The sequence below is a fragment of the Centruroides sculpturatus genome, unplaced genomic scaffold (genome assembly GCF_000671375.1).
Source record: "Centruroides sculpturatus isolate CEXI.00-Female unplaced genomic scaffold, Cexi_2.0 scaffold309, whole genome shotgun sequence".
Classification (NCBI taxonomy): domain Eukaryota; kingdom Metazoa; phylum Arthropoda; class Arachnida; order Scorpiones; family Buthidae; genus Centruroides; species Centruroides sculpturatus.
In genome coordinates this window covers 637,172-661,400 of record NW_019384521.1, presented here as the reverse complement: position 1 = coordinate 661,400, position 24,229 = coordinate 637,172, and the positions used below count along the sequence as shown (strand labels likewise).

The 24,229-nt window shown below is 27.7% G+C and overlaps 1 protein-coding gene across 2 annotated transcripts in view; it reads left to right on the top strand.

The window, feature by feature from the left end:
* Positions 1 to 24,229, top strand: part of LOC111622755 (protein odr-4 homolog) — a 38,037-nt gene that overhangs the window by 7,472 nt on the left and 6,336 nt on the right. For both annotated transcript variants that reach the window (XM_023365181.1, XM_023365182.1), the window contains exons 2-10: positions 1,743 to 1,916; positions 2,102 to 2,197; positions 6,981 to 7,084; positions 7,157 to 7,193; positions 12,518 to 12,823; positions 15,148 to 15,273; positions 17,544 to 17,631; positions 18,522 to 18,704; positions 23,986 to 24,069. In XM_023365181.1, the coding sequence (XP_023220949.1) occupies positions 1,743 to 1,916; positions 2,102 to 2,197; positions 6,981 to 7,084; positions 7,157 to 7,193; positions 12,518 to 12,823; positions 15,148 to 15,273; positions 17,544 to 17,631; positions 18,522 to 18,704; positions 23,986 to 24,069 (1,198 nt within the window). The remainder of the gene's footprint in view (positions 1 to 1,742; positions 1,917 to 2,101; positions 2,198 to 6,980; positions 7,085 to 7,156; positions 7,194 to 12,517; positions 12,824 to 15,147; positions 15,274 to 17,543; positions 17,632 to 18,521; positions 18,705 to 23,985; positions 24,070 to 24,229) is intronic.

Genomic DNA, 24,229 nt, shown 5'->3' with positions numbered 1-24,229 from the left:
AAAGCAACCATCAAGTGTTACGGAACTTGTTAAAGTCATAAAGAATATCTGTGTACAGAGATTTCTCAAGCCTACTGTCATTCTCTGATCTATAATATGCCTAACAGGATTGCAGCAGAGATTAAAAACAAAGGAGGTGCTAAAAAAATACTGAGTTTAATTTCAATTCTTCAATAAAAATACTTGTAAGTCACATTTGTTGTTCTTTTATGGGTGGTCTTAAACTTTTGCATGTGACTGTAGTAGTAATAATAATAATAATAATAATAAATAACAGTATTCAGAACTTGCCCAAGAAATAAAACACTTGTAGAGAATAGATAAGGTATTTATCCATTCTCTCTTCCAACTCTTAAATTTAAACTTAATTTTTGTTTATCTTAGTAGTATATTCTGACTTTGAAGTTATTAAACAATAAATTTTAAACAGATGTTCCTTTAATGAATATAAAGCAGATTTGTATTCTAGAATTTAAAAAATTAAACAGAAATCTAAATGGTAATGCCATATTTCATTTTGATTTTGTTAGAAATATGGTAGAAAATAATTCTGTTGTGCATAAACAAGAGAAACATTGCAAAAATGAGCTAGAGCTATTGCTTTAAATGTATATAATTATTTTAATCATTGAAATTTTTTATTTTTTTTAAATGCTGTAATGAGTTAACAAATAATAAACATAACAGTAAGTATCTAAATAGTTTTCTGAAATGATGACATTGTATACAGGAAAGGAATTTACTAGAAATGTATTAGCTTTTAAAATAAAACTCCAATGAGAGATATCTAATAATATAATAATAATTAAAACATGGATTGACACTCAGAAAATGAATGAGATTGTTATGCATGTGTGTATCTTTAGTTCACAATAAACATCACAATGCTAATATCTACAGCATACAAAGGATTTTTCACACTTTCTAAAATTTTCTTAGTGAATTCAAGTGAAGAAAAAGTGTTTGATGAGTTTATAATTGCAATTTAAAATCATCATATAATTCATTCCATTTCATAACCTGCAACTGCTTTTCAATTGCCTTTTGAATACACACAACCTGTGCTGAGCTGTAATTTCAATCATTGAAAACGTTATCAGAAATATAGAATTCAGAATAATAATAATTATAATGATTATAATCAGTATTTTTAACCATCAAGGATTTAGAAAGATATTTTCAATTTACATACTATCCTCAATAAAGGTCATTCTGTAGATCATATTGATTAAAGCTATAATCTTAAATCTTCAATCCAATTTGTTTATTATTATAATTTATTAAATGATTTACACAGTTATTTGTTAAATATTAGAAGAACAAAACAAGTTATTGCTTTTTATATGTTTCTGAAATATATTTTGGTTTGATTTTCTTGAAAATATTTAAATTGTCTGTGAAAAAGTACCATTCAATATAGAGTTTGTAAATATTTTAATCATCTAATTTTTTTTAAGACATCTGAGATTTGATTTCATGATTTAACTGTTTATTTAGGAACATTATTTTATATTTCTAATAATTAAGAAATATTTTTGCTATGAAAAGTACAATCAAATTTAAATTATATTTATCAAATATTCTTAAGTTTAATGTTAAAGATGAAGACTATACTTAAAAATATGTTTTATTTAGGTTTAGCCACTTATAAAATATTTCCGAAAACTATAGATTTAAATTTAATTAAAGTAATTAAATTTTATTATGAAATTATTTTAAATGCATATTTTTTTGTATTAAAGAGCACTCTTCAAAAGGATATTGTTGTACACATATGCACAACCCCTTCACAAGATGAAGTGGCTGTTAAAGATTCTGACAAAGAAAAGGATTCGAAGAAAGGAAAACAGGTGAAAAAAAAACCAGAAATACAAGATGAATTGAATGAGAATTGGATTTGTCAACATGCTAAACAGGTGATCAACTGTCTTTAATATTTTAAAAATTTATTTGAAGTTTTATATAAATATCTATGTATGAAATATCACTTTATAAATAATTTGTATAAATGAATGTATAATTTACATTCATTTATACAAATTATTTATAAAGTGATTAAATTAATTATATTTTTTGAATTTATTATTTAATGAAATTTTAGGTTACAAGAATGTTGCCAGGTGGACTAGATATATTAGGAATTTTTGTTATTGCAGGACAAGATGAATTAAACAAATTACAACATAATTTAAGACAAGTAAGTTTGTGAATTTTTATTTTATTTTTATATAATTTCTATTTTCAAACTTTTTATATTTAAAGTAAATACAGTTTTAAAAATTACCTTTAAAAATAAAATGGAATCATTTTAGCTTTCATTAATAATTAAATTCAATAAATCAAAACAAAAAAATCTTAAATTCCAGCACAACTACTTATATTCATTAATATTTTCAATCTTATTCAAAAGTCATCATCAGCCTAAACTGCTTTCAATTGTAAGAACTTTTGAACAAAGTTTTCATGAAATATACTATACAAATTCAATATAGAATTTGTATAATATATGCTGTCTAGCCTGATGATGGCATTTGAATAAGGTTGAAAAAATTAGCAAATAAAAATATGGTAAACAATACAGTTATTGTTTACCATAACTGTATTCTAGAAGTAAGTCTGTGGAAGTAGTATTGTTTAATACAGTTATTGTTCATTTTGAATTTAAATCTCTTTAATAAGAGTTCTATGAAAGCTTTCCTGGAAATATTACATGACAATATTAATACAAGTTACAGCTGCCAGTAGATAGCAAAATATCCTGCATGTTTTTCTTTTGTTGTATTTGGCCAATAAACATACAATTTTGCATCTTCATAAAACAAGGCTCACTTTGATGATTGGCATTTGTAATATCTAAATGGCAGTAGAAAGACTATAAAAATTGAATATTCAGTAAGTTTAATATTTCTCAATTTAATCTTTGTTATGTCATAGAATTTTTTAAATAAAAATTTTTTTAAATGGCCAACAACTATATCATATACCCTAGTTGTGCTGGAATTTAAGATTTTTTGTTTTGACAGAGTTAATTTTATCCAGTTTGAGATTATTTGATCATACGTTTAATTTTTCAAGGATCATTAGTCACAAAAGTGAATTACATTGAGATTAAATTATTGAAAATTATATAAAAACAGAATTTCTAAATTTAAAAAATTTTTTGAATTTATAATTATGAAAAGTGAGTTCTTTTCTAAATTATAGTATTAAAACAATAAATATCATTATTTTAGGAATTAGATTAGTACCATTATGTGATACTAATCTTATTCCTAAAATCTAAAGATTGCATATAAATTAAAAAAAACTGGGATGTTTAGCTTGATAGGTATGTTGAAAAGTATATATTTTTTTTTAAACAAGAATGAGTGAGTTAAATAAATCAATGGAAGTCCTTGACGTATAATGGAGTTTTGCTCCAGGACCTAGTGTAAAACACTGACTCTACAGGTGTAGATAAAGCACCAAAAATGAAGACAGAAATTTAAAGCAGCAACATTTTTTATTTTACCATAACTGAAAATGTGGTTAAAAAGAGAGTTCAGGAAAGTTTAACTTTTCATTATCTCATAACATTTCTCTTTATAACAGTCAACAAATAGACAAAAAGATATAGTTTGCAATTAGATCATATGCAATTATATCAGTTTCAAGGTGCAGTGAGAAATTTAAAATGGTAGAGGTTGCCTGACAACAATTTAGAAACATTTGCAGATGAGGTAAGGAAGTATTATTGGTTATACAATAAATCAGATCCAAATTATATGGATTAAAATCCTCATAAGTTAAAAAAATCAGTCTGGTTGGCTATTGCAGAAAAATTTTCATTGAAAAGGCATACATGATAAATTATTTTTGATTCAATTGGTTTGAATAATAATCTTATTATTTTAAATATTAAGAGAGATATGATTATTATATTTATTAATACTATAAAGAGTGAACTGGAAAAAAAGGAAAGTACAAAAAGAAGATTTCAAAAAGATTTCATGTGTATTTTTGTTCTTGAGAAACAAAACCAAATGTCTAGCTTATATTCGTTTTTTACAATCTTGTCCTTGACTTCCAACTCCATTAACTGGTGATGTGCTGTTTTGTCTTTTAGTTTAGTATTATACATTAGATAAATGAGAAAAATATCTACAAAAAATTTGAGGAACTTGCCTCAGATATGGAAGGACAATAAAAAATTCAAATGATTGAGACTGATTAATGTGTATAAAAATGACATTTTAGTTTTCAGTCATTTTGAACAATGTGATTAAACAAAGACTACTGTAAGTAAATATAAACAATTGCATACATGTTGTTCATATTTTATTTTAATTACTTTATGGCTAACTAGTGTGCCTTGATTTCTGTATGTGAAAACAGAAATACAAAACAGACTACTAAAAAACTACAACAGAATACAAAAAACTGAAACTAGATGAAATGTGAAATAACTATTTATTTCTTTTATGAAAAATTTAAATAATGGAATTGGTGTGTTTTATTAGTTAAAAGGTTATATTTCAAAAAAGTAAAAAGTTAAAAAACTGTAAAAAATTACCATAAGAAAATATTCTTCTCAGTCTTTACCAGTTTTTGAGAATACTTAATTAAAAAACTAAAGACTACAACTTTCTTCTAAAAAGGAACAAGCTTTATTTAATATCTCCAAATGCATTTCACCCTGGCTATAACAGGACCTCTTCAGTGGATAAAGGATCACAAATACTGTTCACTGAAGAGGTCCTGTTATAGCCAGGGTGAAATGCATTTGGAGATATTAAAAGTCAAAGAACAATGGTCAAATATTAACTGAAGTGCCTGCTCTAAATGATAACTTCTGTGTCCTTCTCTAGTATTGAACTACTAAACATGATCTATTAAAAAACATTTAGAGACAGCATCAAAACTAACTGTATATATAATAGAATGCAAAATGAAGTCATTTTTATTTTTCATAAAAAATCTTGAGAAAGTTAGTAGAAAGTATTAATCAATGTAAAGCTTTCTCACTAGTTGACAAAACAGTAGACATTTCTGGTTTAAATCAACTTATACCTATATGTTATACAGTAAATAAAAATGATTAAAGATGATTTTATAGATTTTGTATTTGTGACAAATCCAGTCACAAGTGCAATCAAATTTTTATAGGAGAATGGCCATTGATACATCTTATTTATATGGTCAAGGATTTGAGAGAGTGGTGGCACTTTACATTCATTGTGCCTGTCATAGCCTTAATGTTGCTATAACTTTAGCATTTTAACTTTTTAATCATCAGAAATTGCTTGGAAACCATTGAATCTGTATATAACTTCCTTTGATTTTTCCAAACAATAGTCTATTCTGCAAGAAACCGTAAATGTAATTTCACTAAAAACAAATCACTCAAAACTGAAAAAATACTTGGTACTTGATCTTTTTTAATCCACTGTATTGTATAACATATCAAACTTCCTGATAAACATACAGTGAAAGCCTTTACATATTGTTTTTTTATCCAGTTTTTATTGGTTTTATGTTTTTACTACATCTGTTAGTCAAATTTATACATTTTAACCAAATTATTTTTATTTTAACAGTTTTAGTTGTATTATCCCATGGTTTTAATAATTAGTTATTCCAATTGTCACTATAATTATTTTTAGTTTTACCGATATACATAATAAAATAAGGACTGAAGAGGGGCATAGAGCCTGAAATGCATATTCATTGTAAATTATAGAAAATAAATTACTTTTTCCGTCAAAAGGAATGTTCTGTATGATTTGTTTTCAATAGCAACTTTATGCTAAGTTCCAAAGAACATACAATGAAAAATTACTGTTAAATTAGATAGATTGTCATCAGTTTGTGTCAATTTAGTGTGAGTTTCAAGAAGGTGTGGAAAAAGCCTTAGAAAAAAATTATATTATGAAAGAGAAAAAATAGCAGCTGAAACTAATAAATACTATTAAAAATTGCCAATTCCAAATTTGCTGCCAAATCCTTTTGGAAATTATATCATGTAATCTTAACATCTTAACCAGCACTGAAGCAGAGTTTTCAGGAGAATACTACTGAGTGATAGTGTTTATACCATTTTTAAATGAACTTAACAGTCATATTGAATGTAGATTCATAAAGTGAGAAGAAATTGTTAGCAATTTCAACAGTCTGTTATCTCAAAGACATATTAATTTTAATGAAGACAATTATTGTACCTTATACAAAAGTTATGAGTCAGTCCTTGAATGCGTTGGTGAGGATGAATTCATAGCAGAAGTGATGATGTAGCAGACTCTTGAAAACCGAAGAAACTCTTGAAAATCCAAACCATTTTTCCCTGTTACTACAGCAACAGCATAAACATTGTCCAATCTATGGCAACTTAGAACATATCTCACAAATTTCATGTTAGAAGAATGACTGAAATCTTGTTTTGTTCAATATTCAATGAGATTTAATATCTTTAGTAAGGAGATTGTGGATGAGTTTGCCAATTCAAACAGCAAAAGTTTACTATATTAATAAAACAGTATATTGTTTACAACATATTTATTCTATACCATTTAGTTTCTTCTTAGTCTGAGACATGAGTGCTTGGTATACATATTATTTTAAAAAAACATAACATATACTAAAAATGTCTTCACTTTTTGCCATGCCCAATCACCAGGAACAACAGTCTTCCACAACAGAGATGACCTTTCTTTAGAGGCTATGCTTCTGCAAAAAAATGCAAAACAGTCTAAAAGTTTACAGATGACAATCCCAGCACAATTAAAAATATAATATTTCATTTGTAAAAAAGGGCTGACAAATTTATAATTTAAAAAAGTATTTCTGATGATTGGACATGGCAAAAAGTGAAGACATTTTTTGTCTCTGTTACATTTTTTCTAAATTGTATATTCATCAGCCCTTTTTTTATAAATACATACTATTTATTTAAAATTTATTTAGTTATTTCAGTTATTTTATAAATTTTTGTTATTGCATTTCAGATTCTATTTGCTATATTTAAAGTATTAAGTAAAGACCAGAAATTATCATTGTGTCATGAGAACACAGAGAAGATTCTTCTACAGATTGCTACATTTGCACAAAAGTATCCTGTTTTAAATTAGTATTTAAAATATTATAAAATAGTATATTCATTTATTCTCCTTAATTCTTTTAGATTTGTATGTCGAACATTTGATGTTAGTGACTATAAGGTAAATATCTTATGTTTTGTTTATGTACATTACACTATTATTTAAAGGAGGTATTTAAAAATAATTTTTAAAAGTTGATTATGTAATAAATTTAATTATTCTTTTCAATACAATATGACAATTTTTAAATTTTGAGGCATAAATTTTGTCAATTAATGATTTTGTATAATCATTTCCTACTAATAGTACAATGAACATGTTTGTGATAGTATAATTAATGACTACCTGTGGAATTTTTTGAGTAGCAATGCATTATTATTGGTTCTTTATTATTATTGTCAAGAATTGTAATTTAGAAAAATTCAAGAATAGGAATTTCGATATTACTCTTAGCTACAAAATCTGAGAGTCAAATTACCTTGCTTATTCCAAAATTAAGGATCAAATCTTAAAATTTTTAAGTCAAGGTAATTTTTTTTTAATGTTGAAAAAATCATTCTTAAACTTTCTTACTGTATTGATTTGATTGATTGATGATGCTTTGTATATCAATGACTATTCAAATTAAAAAATATGCTTTGCTCATCATGGCAAACTTTTTGGAGAACATAAAGTATGAAAAAACAAAATTCACTAAAAACCAAAATTATATACAGGTAGGCCTCTACAATGCGGTAGATACATTTTTTGAAAATACCGCGTTGTGAGAAATCGCGTTACAGGAGACACCAACTCAATACAAAGACTGGGATTCGGTTCTAAAAAGAGAAAAACTTGGCGTTTGAATGGCGTTTTTTGAATTTTTCAAACCAGCCATTGGTAGCCACAAATTTAACACTGGTTTCATCAGCTGACCAGTGGCGTAGCATAGTGGGGGCGCAAAATTTCTCAATAAACAATAATAATATCTTGTAAAAATTTGAATCATTTCATTTCATATTTTTGTCGCACCTACGATTCGGACCGATTGAAATGAGCACGGAATTGTTCATTACTTATTCTGTGATGAAACTGAATTTTAGTCTTTTAAATTGAGATACCTAAATAAGGGGGCAGCGAAATTTTCCTCCGCACCGGGCGACTGACACCCACGCTACGCCACTGCAGCTAACGACTGTCCCATTTGTTTTAAATAATCAAATATTTTTAAGGCTTTGTGTTTAAGTGCAGTTTTATTTAAAGGCAACTGTTTCTTGTTCATATCTTCTACCCATAATATTAGCGCTTTTTCCATTTTTTACATTATAGGTGCTCTCGGACTAGCAACATTTTTCGCAAGAATAGATGATCTGGATGCGACCAAATTTCTAATCTTTTCTCCCGATTGCTTAATCGACCGAATAGTTGACTCATTTAAATTAAAATGCCTACTAATATTAGCTATCCGCTCTTGATTTTTAATTCGATCCAAAATTTCTATCTTTGAAGAGTTGTAAATTTCCTTTTTAATGATGGTCCTTACTTTTCATTCGGCATCGTTATGGCTAAAATTTTTTCAATCTGTTTTGTGGACTGTAAAAATCACAAAAAATAACTTTTCTTCACTATGTTGTTAAAAATATACACCCAATAGAAGTGTATACTGTATTTTGGACCATTTTTGCTGTCCCTACTTATTGAAACAGTATAAATGATGGAAAATTTAGTGATATATTTGAGTGTTTACGGTAACTGATGCACATCTGGCTAGAAACTGGTCTTCCCCTGAAACTTTCAAGGGAATAAATAACATGCCAACAGCGACAAACAGCTGTTTTCGAAGACATTTAGTTCTGTATGCCAAATTGCGGTTCGTATCACGTGATCCGTTGCGATTTTTCTGTTACGTGAAAGATAATTCGTTTCTAAATACCGTAAACCGCATTGTAAAAGTACCGCGTTGTAAGAAAATTACTGCATTTTCCCAACTGTGTTGGAGCGAAAACACGTTGTAAAGGTACCGCGTTGTAGGAGGCCTACCTGTATTGTGAATCTGATTTTTATTTTTCAATTTATAGAATCTCTTTTATATTTCAAATATTTTTATTGTTTTTTTATACAAAAAAGAAACAAGTAAAAGAAATAGGAATATAAAATCATAAACAAGAATATCATTCATTCTGAAGAACATTAATGTATACAAGGTATATTCTTTTAAACTATACCTTTGACTACATTTAATTCAGTTTTAGTGCCAAATGGTATTTAGTTGTCATATTGGTATTAAATGTTCTTGTGAATTAGCTAGATCACTGGATATAGGCCATAAATAACTGCAAAAAAAGCAAATATTCATTTAAAAATTAAAATTACATCATTTTTATGTTTGTAAATTCTACACACATCTTGAAGGAGTTAAAGGTTCATTGATTACTTCAATAAATTGTCTACAATAGGTAGTATGACTTTTCAAATTATGCAACTCACAGTTTTTGCACTTTTAGTTTGGCAGAAATCAGAATAAAACACAAATTTGAAAATGTTTTAATTTCTTTATTTCTATTCAGTTGTTTTAGTCACAATCAATTACACAATATTTGTAATGTTATCACATTAACCTTATTCTCCACATTTTTAAAAATTGTTATAAAGGAAAATTTAGTGCTAAATTAACAGTTTATGTGGAATTGTCACACTTTGTCTCTTTTGAAATAATTAGTTTTAGCAATTGCCATAAATTATCTGGTATAATTTTCAAATAGTATAGAGCTTAGCTGAAATAGAAATTAAATTGAAAACAAATCACTTAACTTTTCAATTTGTGTTGTTTTTAGTTTTTAGAAATGTGCAGACTTGTAGTTACTGGGGCTATGAAGTGTCTAAGCTCCCTCAGCTTAGTTACATAGTGCTCATATACAGCATACATAATATATGTTTTTGCTTTCATTACATAAACTTACAATACTGTTACTTATTGCCATTTAAACTGTCGTCAATAGCTCTAGTGCTGACTGATGAAAAGAAAAATACCAGTCACAAGTTTTTTCTGTAGTCCCGAATGGTTTATTCCTGGTTAAGACTAGAAATATGAAGCTCAAGCCTTAGAGATGCATACATTTTTTTGGGTTTTAGAAGTAATAAGCTTTTAATTGATGTGTTATTTTTATTTTGTATTGAAGCTCTTCATCAGAATAACAGAACAGTGATGTATTATATGTTGATATAAAATGGTTGGCAAATCACTTAAAACTTGGCAAACTAGGGTTAAAATAAAATGACTACAGAAACTCATGAAAATTAAAAAAAATTAGTTTTACTGGAACATTGCAAGTCCAAATTGACTTGCAATACATTAAATATTGTAAGTTGTGTGTGAAATCACAATAAGTCAGAGCCATAACTAGCCATTCCTGTGCCCTGTGCCCTGTGCAAGAATTTGCATTTAGGCCCCTTAATTTATTTGGTTTGGGAAAATAAAACAAATATATTACAATAGATTTTTAATAAGATTTATTTTAATTGAACATTTCTGGCTTTCATTTTAGCAAATTCATTAATTACATGATCGTAATTAATATTTTTAATGATAATGTATTCTATTGAAATTATAGAAATATTGGACAATCGTTCTTGCCCGATAGTTAATCTTAGTAAATTTTTTATTTTAACTGGCTAAAACTTCTCCCTCACGAAGCAATAGAAATGGGAAGAGTTAGAAATATTGGAAGAGCGACATTGATATTTGGGTAAGACTCAATTAAGCCAAAATCATGAAGAGCCTGTAGAATATTAAGTGGAGATGCAGTTTCTATATTTTGTATAAGAGTTGTTACTTCAAACTTAAAACTTTCAATTTCACTTGTGAATTCATACTTTTTTAAATCTTTGCTATATTTAATAACGAGAACTGCAGCTGATTTTTTTTTAAATCAGCAACACTCATGTATTGTAAAGAAGAGCCATAGAGAAAGCAAAATTTAGCCTTTTTTCAGTAACATTTTAAAGACCTCGGGGGGCCCCTTCGAGGCTCTTCTCAGCCGCATAGTTCGCTTACCGCTTAATCCGCCGTTGAGGTATACAACACATATGCGTATCACAATAAAGCAAAAAATTATGTCAGAATTTCTGCACGTTTTTTACAACCTCGAGACTAAGATTTTATTCGAGAGTTACCACATTTTCTATTTAGCAACTAAAAAAATCCTCGGGCAGATTTATTTTTCTTACAAAATGTTACCTTTACAGATTTCTAGCTCTGCACACTAGAAAAATCTAGAAATACAGTTTTGTATATTGTAATAATATTAGTCATCGCCAGAGAGCTCTATAAAGTAGAGAAAAATCTATAAATTTGAAAACTATAAACATAAATTAAAATTTCTCAAAAAATAAACAAAATTTCAAAAGTCGCTACTTTTGGCTGATTTGTCTGCGGTCTCCGCTATCTTACTACGTCCCTCTAAAAGTCGCTATGGTTGGGAACACTGGTGAGCAAACATCTAGGGTCTAAATAAGGCAAAATGTAATCGCCAATAAAAGAGGAAAAATGTAAGATTTAAAACTATAATTCCTTGTAAACAGCAGTTTGGGCCCCCCTTCCAAATGGGCCCTGTGCGAATGCACCTGTTGCACCTGCCTAGTTACGGCTCTTCAATAAGTTATGCATCAAATGCATGTAATAAAAATTATATTAAATATTTCTGTTTACTATTGAGTTTTAAGCACTAAGTGATATTAATTTAATATTAAATAATAATATACATTTAGATAGATTAATGTGGAATTTAAATTTTTTTTAATTGCAAATGATTATTATTTTTTGTTAATAAAAAGTTATTTAATTTTTATAGAGTTAGTAGTTAAAATAGTTATCTCAAAATTTTAAATTTCTATGTAATTCAAACAAATAGATGAAATATACTTGACATATTGTTTATTAATCTTAATGAAATATTTTAGTATTAAGAGTACATTAAATAATAGTCTTTCAAAACAGAAATGTTTAAAAATGTTAAAATTGATTTGTTAAACTAAACACTAATATGAAAAAGAATTATTATAGTTCAGAAAATAAAGTACATTCTATTATAATATCCAATAACATTTTCAATATGCCAAATTATAGTTCAAGTAGATTGTAAACTTGTTTATAAGGAGTTATTTACACCTCTGTATTAAGTAAGAATCTTTGATTTCAAATTGATTTACATAAAAAGTTTGTAATATTACTGATAATGACAAAAGAATTTTAAATTGAGGCAAAACTGAATATATATGAAAAAATATATATTAGCAATACTCATTTTACATATTACAAATCATATGTATAAAATTACAAATTTAATGTAAGTATGTAATAATTTAATATTAATTTAAACTCTTGAATAAAATAATTTGGAAATTTTAAATGTATAAAAGTGAAACAAAAAGTGAACACTTTTAAAAGTATTTATTTTTAATTTCAGTCTTCAGCAAAGCCAGCAGAATGGAAACAATTTTCAGGGGTATTTCAATGGCATAAACTAGAATGTAAATTCAATTTAGATTTTCGGATACCTGTCGACAAAAATAAAATTACTCATTCATTATTAAAACAAATTGAAATTGGACTTTTACCATTTTTCAATACTACCAGCAGAGCTGCAGCATTAGTTAATGGAAAATTTCGTAAAGACGAAGAGTTATTAGATCCAAGCATGGAAGGAAAAAAAGGAAAGCATTCAAATAAGTCTTCCCAACAATACTTTGCATTAGATCTATTTTTACCTTTGGTAAGCAAAGTTAACTATTACTTTTTTAATAGTTATCAATTTTAAGGCTGATTGTAACTTGTTTCACTATACACATGACCTCCAGCAAATGGCATTAAAAAGTTAATTCTTTTTCTGTGGGAAAATCCTTTTTTGAGAATTTTTGAAAAAAGAAAAATATAGAACCAAACAGTTTTTTGCATTAGAATCTTATTTAATTCTTCTACTAATGTATAGTGCAGAATTTTGAAAGTTGAATTCATTAATTGGCTTTAAAAATTTGTACAGTCTACTGGCACTACCAAATTTAATGTCTGTAGGGATGAATCTAGATTTTTTGGGGCCTATTGAAGTCCAATGGGGCCCCATTTTTTGTTAGATTAAGAAATCAATTGATCACAATAAAACAAATAATACTATAAATTACCATTGTTATTATATTATTAATATTAACTATTTTTTACTACGTGTTAAGTGCTCATTGTTAATGAAAAAGTATTAAAAATTTATGATGATAATTCAATATTTATGGGCCATTGACACTTGGGGCCCGGTGCTTAAGCCCTATTAGTCCCTACGTAGATCTGCCCCTGGATGTCTGATAGTGTTTGTTTCTTTTTAACTTCAAAATAATTAAAGATACATTTATTGCAATTACAAATATATATATGTAGTTGCTTTTTTTGTTAATGTTTATGCTTCTTTTAAAAAATATTTATATTTATTGTAGATAAATATGCTATGCAGTGCTGGAAAACTATTTTTATATTTTAATGATTTCAAAATCATACCTCAAATTAGTAGTGTCTTGGACCCTGTAAATCATATTTTTGTTGTTAGAATAGTCATGCTGGTCATCTATCTAACTCCTTTCAGGGGAAATTTTTGAATTCTTCTGGTTTGCTTTAGAAGTTCATATATATCATGGCTGTGGGGCCACGTAAAAATTGACCGACTCTGACTCCGACCAGAGGTTGACTTGTTACCGAAAGAGACCTGGAAATTCTGATGTCATTACGTGACCTCAGAATAGAAGATTCAATAAATAGAGTTCTAATAAAGATAGAACATAGAAACCTTTTATTCCAAAGCTAAATGACTCCTCTAAGTAATATATAAATATGTATTCGATAATATTTACTTTTCTGACCGTTATATAACAGAGGAAAAGTGTAGCGCTCAGTCGAAAAATGTCCCCTCCAAAATTTTTACATTTTTGGACTCAGGACACCTTGAAATTTCAAGATATGCAAAAGATTTGAGGTTTTTTTCTATATGTGTGGATGTTAGACTGTATGGGGGAATGATTTTGTTCACTCTGTTTGAAGCCTAATAATTTCTGTGGTCAGAATGGTCAGAATCGGAGTTAGATGGTTTAACACAGGAGTTATTTATTAAGCGTTAAAGTGGTTGAACTAAATCATGTCCCTATACACATTCTAACATCTTAGGCGAGAACATCTTAACAGGTTTTACTGTACTATTATAAAATGGCAAAAAGAGCTTACTTTGTGGGTAGAGACGAGTTTTATTTTATTTCTTTTTAATTTCAAATGTTAATAACAAGTGAAATATTCATTAAGATATATGACACATGACCCCTTTTATGTCTTCACCCTGTTCACCTTTAATTAAGAACCAAAATTTAATAGTATTAATGCCCCTTTATACGCAAGCTACAGCGCCACATTTTGTTTCTTAAACTTTACCCATTCTGAGATATGGTTTAATATCTCAGAACAAAAAATAAAGAAGTTAAACAAATTAGATGCCAAGACACGTGCGCGCGCTAATTTTTTCCCTTTTATTGACTCTTTTGGGGTTTGGGAGATCTCCAAACGTGTAGATTTGCAAAAAAGACTTAGAGGGTCAAATTTGACATGATTCCAATACTTTTCTGTTTTATATACATAACAAGTTGGTAAGTAAAAAGAGTCAGAGTCGGGGAATTTTTTGACAACTCCGACTCTGACTAAAATACTAAAACTCCACGACTCTGACTCCACATCCCTGGTATATATTTAATCAGGGCCTTTTGTCCCTAAGCTTTCCATATATGATCTTGGCTTTTATCTATGTAACTTTGTTCTCATGATTAAGGACAAACAGGCAGATGAACAACAGTGGGAATTTATAGATCTACAGTTTTTTCAAATTGCAGCTCAATCAAAACATCTTTCTATAATGTAAAAATTCATGTTGTTTAGTATAATATAACATAAGTACAATTTAATTTATAATATTTCATAAATGTTATATAATAATGAAGCTATAATATAATGCTCATAGCAATTTAATATGTTTTTTTATATGGTGCTAAGAATTTTATTATTTTTTGTTTTCAGCATTTAAACAATAGTGATGATAAGGATCCTCAAATTTTAGAATGTTCTGCTGCAATGACAGTTAAGGGTACAATTCAATGTCGTGCTTATATTCACAATAAAGGAACTGTTAAAGAAGCAATACAGGTAAATATCTATACTCAACAAATGTTTCTTTCAAATATATTAAAAAATTATGAAAATACAGTGGTACCTCGGTATACGTCTGCTTTAGAATACGTCAAATTCGGAATACGTCCTGTTTGGACGAAAAAAATTTTGCTTGGTATATGACTTTTGTTCGGTATACAACTTAATTCAATTATACATGCCATCTATGAACAAGTAGCATTATTGGTGTACTAGACCAGACTAGACGTTCTCCGTGCCACAGTTTATAACTTTGTTAAATTTCTTCTGATTTTAATTTGTAAGTAAAATTTTCTTATTTTTATTAATCATGAATTGCAAAAAGGCAAACAAAAAGCAAAAGAAAACTAAAAAAACAAATTACTAGAATCACAATGGAACTGATAAAAGAGATTGTTGAGAAATATGAAGGTGGCATGTGTGTTCGAGATTTAACTGTTGCATAAGGTATTCCGAGAACGATGATATTGACAATCATGAAAAATAAAGACATTATTGAATCTGCTAACATTGCGAAAGGGGTTAAATCAATTTCTAAACAGAGATCGAAGACATTAGATCATGTTGAGAAATTGCTTTTGCTTTGGATAACTGAAAAACAGTGTGCTGGCGACATCCTATCAGAAGCAATTATTTGCGAGAAAGCGAAAAAGATACATGCTGATCTCATGAAAAATCAAACAGGAACTAACCAGGAAAGCGAGGTGTTTAAAGCCAGCCATTTTTTTTACATGAGAACGGATTAATCGTTTTTACGTTATTTCTTATGGGAAAGGTTGGTTCGATATACGTCCTATTCAGTATAAGTCCAAACATCAGGAACGGATTAAGGTCGTATACCGAGGTTCCACTGTATTTATAAACTAAAAATAAATTGTTATATTATTAATTGAATCTGTTTATTCTTCATGATAAACATTTATATTTCAATATATTTGAACTCAGAAAGAAATTTTTAGTGAACTTTTTAAAAATTTTGCAACTACATAATGACAATGTGTGTGTGTATATATATATATATATATATATATATATACACAATACTACCTCAGGATACGAAATTAATCTGTTCCTAAACTGAGATCATATCATGAAAATGTTGTTAGGTGAATCATTTTTTCCCATATGATTACATGTAAAAGCAAATAATCCATTCCAACATGAAAAACACACTCAAATAAATGCTAAGTAGTACATTGAAAAAAAAACTTTAGTAAGGAAAACACTGAAAAGTGCCTTTTGTAGTTATAAATGTATAAATAACGATAATAGAATAATAATTGATAAAAAAATATAGTTTTATTTACACATTACCTTTGAAGATAGACGACGGTGGAGGTGTAAACTGGTGGCGGAAGAGAGGGAGTAGGGAAATGATACTAAAACTTAACTTACATAACATAATGTAACAGTAACTTAAAAATNTAGTTTTATTTTCACTTTACCTTTGAGGATAGACAATGGGGGAGATGTAAACTGGTGGCAGAGGCGAGGGAGAAAGAAAATGGTACTAAAACTTAGCTTACATAACATAATGTAACAATAACTTAAAAATAACTTAACACTAATTTTTTTCTATGTATGTATGTCTCTTTAATCCGACATTAAGTTTGGTAGACTATCATTACAGCTTTCACGTTAGACACTTCTTTTATTGTTTCCACATGTGCATTTCGGACTTATATAAATGTTAAGTTCCTCTTCAGTGCAATACTATGGTTCTGTCTTCTAAAACCACAGTGTACAATGGGTAACATTGGAAAGATTTTAAAATACAGCCATTAAAAACACAGCAAATACATTTTCCAACATTTAGAAGAATATTGGAAACAAATAGATTGAGAAAACAGGTTTTCCGTATTAATGTTGGAAAATGTATTTGCGGTGTTTTTAATGGCTGTATTTTAAAATCTTTCCAATGTTACCCATTGTACACCGTGGTTTTAGAAGACAGAACCATAGTATTGCACTGAAAATTATTTGTATGTTCATAATATTGATTTAATCAACAAAATTACTTTGTTACTAATTATTTTATAGAATTTATGTTCTTTTTCTAATTTTTTTGTTACTTAACAAAACTTAATAAGATTGATAATTTAAAAATTTTTCTTTCATGAAAAATTTTTAAACTTAATTTTAAATTCATGATGTATCTTAGAATTGAGAAAATACAGTGTTTAATTAATAGATTAAATAAAATTTATTATTACATATGTTTTTTGCTATATTCATTACAATAGAAATTTATTTTAATTGCAATGCAGGTTCTTAAGCATGATATTATTAGAAGTATGACTTCTAGATGTGAAATACAATGTGAAGATCTTTTATTAATAGATGAAGAACAACAAGGTAATGTATTTGTACATAATATGTGAGTATTGTTCAAAAAGAACAATTTGTAGTTAAATTCTATCAAAATGGTATAAAAAAAAGAACATACTATACTGTACTGATGATAATTAGAATTTCTTTTCTATGTAATATTTTATTTTAATCTTTCAAGAATGGTATTTCTTATATCTTTTGTTACTCAATTTTATTCCTCCTGAATGTTTTTGTAGTAGCCTAAACAATTCAGAACAAACAATTGTTTAGGATTATAGACCAGGATTATAGAAAGAATGCTTAAGATTTACTATATATGGTGTGGCATTTTCATGTGAGATGTTATTCTGAGAAAAGGACCAAGGTCCTTTTCTCAGAATAACATCTCACATGAAAATGCAACAATTATAGATCATTTTCATGAGAGAGGTTGTTCTGAGAAAAGGACCAAGGTCCTTTTCTCAGAACAACCTCTCTCATGAAAATGATCTATAATTGTTGTAATGCACAGCATTTATTGTTGTTTCATATGGCATGAATAAGTAAAAGTAGTTTTATCACTGAACATATTAATCATATCTTTTCAAATCAGTTGAGATTGAATATTTTGTTTTTGGAGAAGTCATACTACTGGAGACTTTTTTAGAAGTAATGTACAGTAAAACTCTGCTGTCTTGTACCCCACTAACTCAGACATATTTTTTAAGAAACTACATTAATTTAAAATTTCTTAATAATAGAAAATTATAATTAACCAGTTTTTCAATATCTGGAAGACTTTTTGATATCATGTATTATATTACTGTAGTCATAAGTTTCAGGAAAGTTAAAAAGTTATATAGAAATTAATAAAAATTTAATCCATTATTTTAAAAATTTAAATTATTTTTGTTGTTGTTTTTATATTTATCTAGATCCTCATGTTGTTCATGAGCTTCCACGTAGAGTATTTGCATCTCTTCCTCAAGGTAATCTGTCTGTCTGTGATTATCTCTTTCACGGAGATTCTGCCAGTGATTCATTAGAAGCTTTTCAGGAACTCCTTGGTTTGAATTTAAGTGAAGATGATGTAGAAATGAATTTTGAAAAAACTCCAGGTGAGATTTCTATTTTATATTATTACTTCTAACATACTATATGAAAGTTGCTTTAACATTCTATATCTCTAAATAAGCTTCTTTCTAGGAGTCAAAATTTTGTAGGATAAAATAATTTAAAAGATTTAGTCTTTTTATTCAGAACAACAACAATAATATATTTTAAGGTAACATTGTATTATTTACAAAGTTTTTTAAATTTAATACTTAATAAAGGTAATGCCAGTGAACAAGAAACAACTGCCCCTAATAATAGACCCTAAAGTAAAAGCAAAAACCAACAATAATAAACATGCAATATATAAGAAATATATAAAATAATAAAAATATAAAATAGTAGCAGACCCCGCCACGCGTTGTTGTGGCTCAAAATGTATCTATTATAAATGTATAACACTTCCCCCGTGAGGGGAAATTTTTCGAAAAATTTCTTCTTAGTGTACAGTACATTCTCTTGACATACCCTATTAAAACGCAATCAAAAACGCAAAAACCCGCATCTAAAATAATATAATAGAAGACAAGTTCTTCATGGTAAGCCTTAATTTTGTCCCTCTCCCCCACGGGGAAATATCGAAAAATCCCTTCTTAGTGTACATTCTGTTGATGTACCCTATTAAAACGCAATCAAACACGCAAAAACCCGCATTTAAAATAGTATAAATAGAAGCAGAGTTCTTTACCGTAAGCCTTAATCCTAACCATCTCCCTTCAGTGGGGGGAATTTCGACACCTATATTATATAAAAACACTTGCGTATTCGAATGCAGCGTTATGTCAAAATTTCAAAGGAATCGGTAGGAACAAACGAACATTACATTTTTATTTATATAGATAGATAGAAGATGATCTGCTTTAGTTCATTTTCACAGAAAAGCATAATGCCTCGCAGAAAAGCAAACTTAGGGCGTCGTACTCGTAGCGCTATCTGTTGGACATAAAAGCCTTAACCTCGATTATATATTTTAATTTATATGAATGTTTAACGGAATAATATACAGCCTATGTCCACCCTGAGGTTCCATTCTAAATATTGGTGAAAGAATTTTTGAAATCGGATGAGTAGTTTCGGAGATTACCTGCTGCAACGAAACTTACTTACATACAAACATTACCTCTTTATATATTAGTATAGATAAAATCACTTGATTAAAATATAATAAAATATAATACATTACAATAATAAAACATAAAAATCTACAATACACATTAAAAGATGTATAATACAAAAAAAATCAACAAGGATACAGTAAATCTTTACATATCTTTTTAAAATAAAAAAAGTCTAAATAAAGAACGTCTTGAATGTCCTATTGAGGATACTGCACAAATAAAAAAAAAGCCTCTAGTTATACTTAATTGACATTTATGAATAGAAAGACAAGATTTTTTATGTGCATTAGAATCAGGACATAAAGACCAAGCTTTATCAAGAAATAAAAGACATTAAAAAATTTAAAATATAAAATTTAATCAAAATAACCTGTACAGTTGTGTAAATTGGGAAACCTCAGTCTAGTATGAGCCACATTGATAGAATTAGTGAAAGGTAAAGTAGCAAGTTTAGTAAATAACATAAAAATGTTATCAAGTTCATTATTTATTAGGTTTAACAAGCATTAAGATCGTTGAACATGACAGACAACAGTTTTCAATAAAAAGAAATCTGGAGTAGGAAGATTTCAAGCAAAAGAAAAGTAAATAACTGTTTTACACATGTTAACTGTTAGTATTAGGTTTGGATTTTTCATGTCAGCTAGGGTATTTAACTCTATTTATAATGAGATAGGATTGTTGTTAATTAGTTGAATTTCATCAGCATAAGCATTTATCTTGGAATGTATATTATTAAAATATTTACTAATATATGCAACTAAAAAACAGAGCAATAAGGACTGAACCTTTTTGAGTACTGCAGACAAGAGGAAAATCACTAAAGCAAAACTCAAAAATCCAACTTTAACATGAAAAGCTTGGGGGGAAAAGGATAAATCATGTATGAAAACAGGATCAAGACCAAATTTGGCACCTAAATTTTGAACAGAGTACTTGAAATTCTTGAGTCAAAAGTTTGTTTTATATCCAAGTATATAACAAAAGCTGACTAAGCTCTAAATGTTTAAACTTGTAGATTGCATGATCATTAAGTTAGAAGACATGGAATGAAAATGGAAACCAGTGTTGAATAAGGGGTAATTTAATGTTAATAGAAGAATATATTCATCAATGCAAACAAGATTCAAAAAGTTGTAACATTACTGATGAAATGGTAATTGGTCCAAATAAGTCTGGTTTCTTTTTAAGATAGGCAGTTAAGAACGAAGAACACCATTGGTTGAGAATAAAATTATTTTGGAGGATGAGTGAAAATATTCAATATAAGATGATAGCTGAAATTCATTTTAGGTTCTTATAAAAACAAGATTTCAGGTTTGACAAAGTTTGTTTTCTGCAGCATAGACTTGTGTAAATGGTCATTTTATGAAAAATTTATGCTATATACAGTGAATCAATATTTTAAAGTGGAAATATTTTCAATCTGATTTATGAGCCATCATAAGACTAAAAATATTAAATTGGAACAGAGGAAAAAGAAATAATACAAAAGAACAAATATTCAAAAAGTGATAGAATATATTCAAAATATAAGATATAATTTATTACATTTAACATTATATTTTATGATGTATAACATTTATGGTAAATAAGATAAATGAAAGAAAAATTTACATTAATAAATAAATTATATACTCATTTTATTATATCTTGACAGCTTTTAGCCAGTTATGTACAACAACAGAAATTTCACAAATATACTCTGTATTTTCTATTGAATTAGAAGAGCTTGGTGAAATGTACAAATCAGCATTGCATCAATATATGTGTATATACAGAATGGTCCATTTTAATCAATCCATGGAATAACTTAAAAAATACACCTCGAAAAAAAACCTCATTGAATCAAAAATGTTAGTACCATTTTGTGGTCCCTTGGAGTATATCAGTTTCATCATAGATAGAACTACAATTGGGGAAAATCAGAGTTAACTTTATTTTTCCTAAATAGGAACCTACTAGTTTTTATTGGATATTATGATTTACATCAGAACCAACTTTTATCTAAAACAATTTTTTCAAAAGATGCATTTATTAGAAGTTATGAGCATTCAAACTTTTATATGGTTGCCACACTGAGCATGTTCATGTCTGTTGCTATCTGTGAAGTTCATTCAAAACAAAGAAAGAAAATTGGTAAAAAAAAATCATTAAAAAAACTATTATTATTTGATAGAATCATTCTTATTAAATAGTAAACTGAAGTATCACAGCTTAAGGTTATCTTAAATGTACTCAATACATTTTTTATTTTAATTAAACTTTTAGTGAAATGCTTAATTAATGTGAGTTCCTGCCAGTTTTTTCCTATGGCAAATGATGCTTGAAGATACCTCTATTTTGCTGAATGCATAAGTCAATTCTTTGTTGGAAATGTGTCATAGTTTTAATAAAACATATCACAGTATGTTTGCACAAGTTATTTAAATTCTCCCAATTGTATCTTCTCTAGTTATTGGTTTCGGTTCATAGACAACGTTTTTTAAACATTTCCACAAATAAAAGTCAGTTGAAGTCAAGTCTGGCAATTATGCAGGCCATTCATATTCTAATTTGTGTGGAATTTTGTTGCTTTAGGAGGAGTGACAATGGATATGCTGTAGTGAGTATAGTAAGAATTTGAGTATTAGTTGAATTTGTGCTGTATGACAGAGTACACATATTGAGAAATTGTAATGGATAAATGTGAAACTTGAACAATCTTTCAATATTTTAATGTACATTACAACAGTCTCAGATAATAATTGGCATAAATACAATAATTTAAAATCATAGATTATTTTTGGAATACCCTGTGTGATGATAATGAAATACCAATTTATAAATGTTGATTCAATGTAGAATTACACAAAAATCTCAAAACGTGTGACTAATTCACTATTGCTATTTGAAAGATAAGCATTATTCATTTGCTTAAACATTTCTCAATATCAGAATCTACAAGGTTACAATGAAAAAAATATATAGCAAATACAGAACATGTAGACAATTTCATAAATGTACATACATAAAGTTGTTTAAATAAGAAGAAAGTGTCATTTAAATTTTTGTTTAAAGCACTGAAAAGTTTTAGTTAAATGTGCATTGGTGATAGTTATTTGTGATTGTGAAGTAAAAAGTATATTTAGAACCGAAAGCTATGTTTAAAATATTTCCATTGAATTTAATATTTATAAAATTAAATTCAATGGAAATGGTTACATACGAAGACATTTTTGATGTTAATGTAATAAAACATAAAAAATACTTAAAAATACTTAAAACTGAAAAAAAACGAAAGAAATGTGTTTATTTTGAAGAAGAAGCTTCAAATTTTATTTTCCTTTGTCTGGTCTTTCTGTGAAATTTGACACTGATGAGTCATTGTTTACACAGCTGGATGACCTTGAACACTGCTGGAGTTGGATTTACCGGGACATTCTCATAGAAGTCTCGGGAGGTGATGGGTTTATAGTAGGGTGAATACTAGCTAGCCATATATTTTTAAATATTTTAAAAAAATTCAAATTTTTATTGCGATTTCCGACCCCCCCCGACTTAATTAAACGTATATATAATAAAATCTATTAATTAAAAAAATTAAAAAAACTATCGGAGGTCATTTTTGACATCAGAAACTAGCTTTAAATAACTTTACCAAAGGAAAATCCGTCACTACAACTTTATAACGATGAATGAAATTTGATATCAAACTCCCTTTAAAAAACTATTAAAAAGCAATTAGCGTGAAGCGTGCGTCATTAAAGGTAAATTAAAATCGCGATAAAATTTTTTCGCATGGGAAAAAAATTTTGAAAAAATTTGGAGACTTAAAAAACATTCCAAAAATAAAAAAAAAATTCAAAAAGTTACATAAAATTTACATTTTAGCGTTACATAAAATGTGGCCTTAAGGACCGCATTTTATGTAACGCTATGTAACTTGCCCGAGATATCTCGGGTTATGGGCTTAAGTAATAACTGAGACAAGAATGAATTAGGTACTATATATTCAATTTTTCCAAAATTTTCTGCATTTTAACAGAAGTAAGTAGTAAATATATCATTTTAAACATTATATTTAAAACAAAAAATGAAAAGACAATTATATTTGTAATTAATAACTATAATGATGATAAAGATAGTTTTTGATTTTTAAATAAACTAAAATTTGAATGATTTTCAGATACACTACAATTATTTCAACCAGAGACTATTCAAAGTGGATATTCAGAAACTACAGAAAAAACTAAAACAAGAAATATTTTATGTAAGTTTTTTGTTTGGAAATTTATTTATTAAATTAAGTATCAGTATACCAGACTTTTGAAATAGAGTTGATTAGATATTTTTGCACTTATGATAAGAAAATATTATATATTCCAAATAAACTATCATTTTGGAATATATTTTAATCAACTTCACTAATA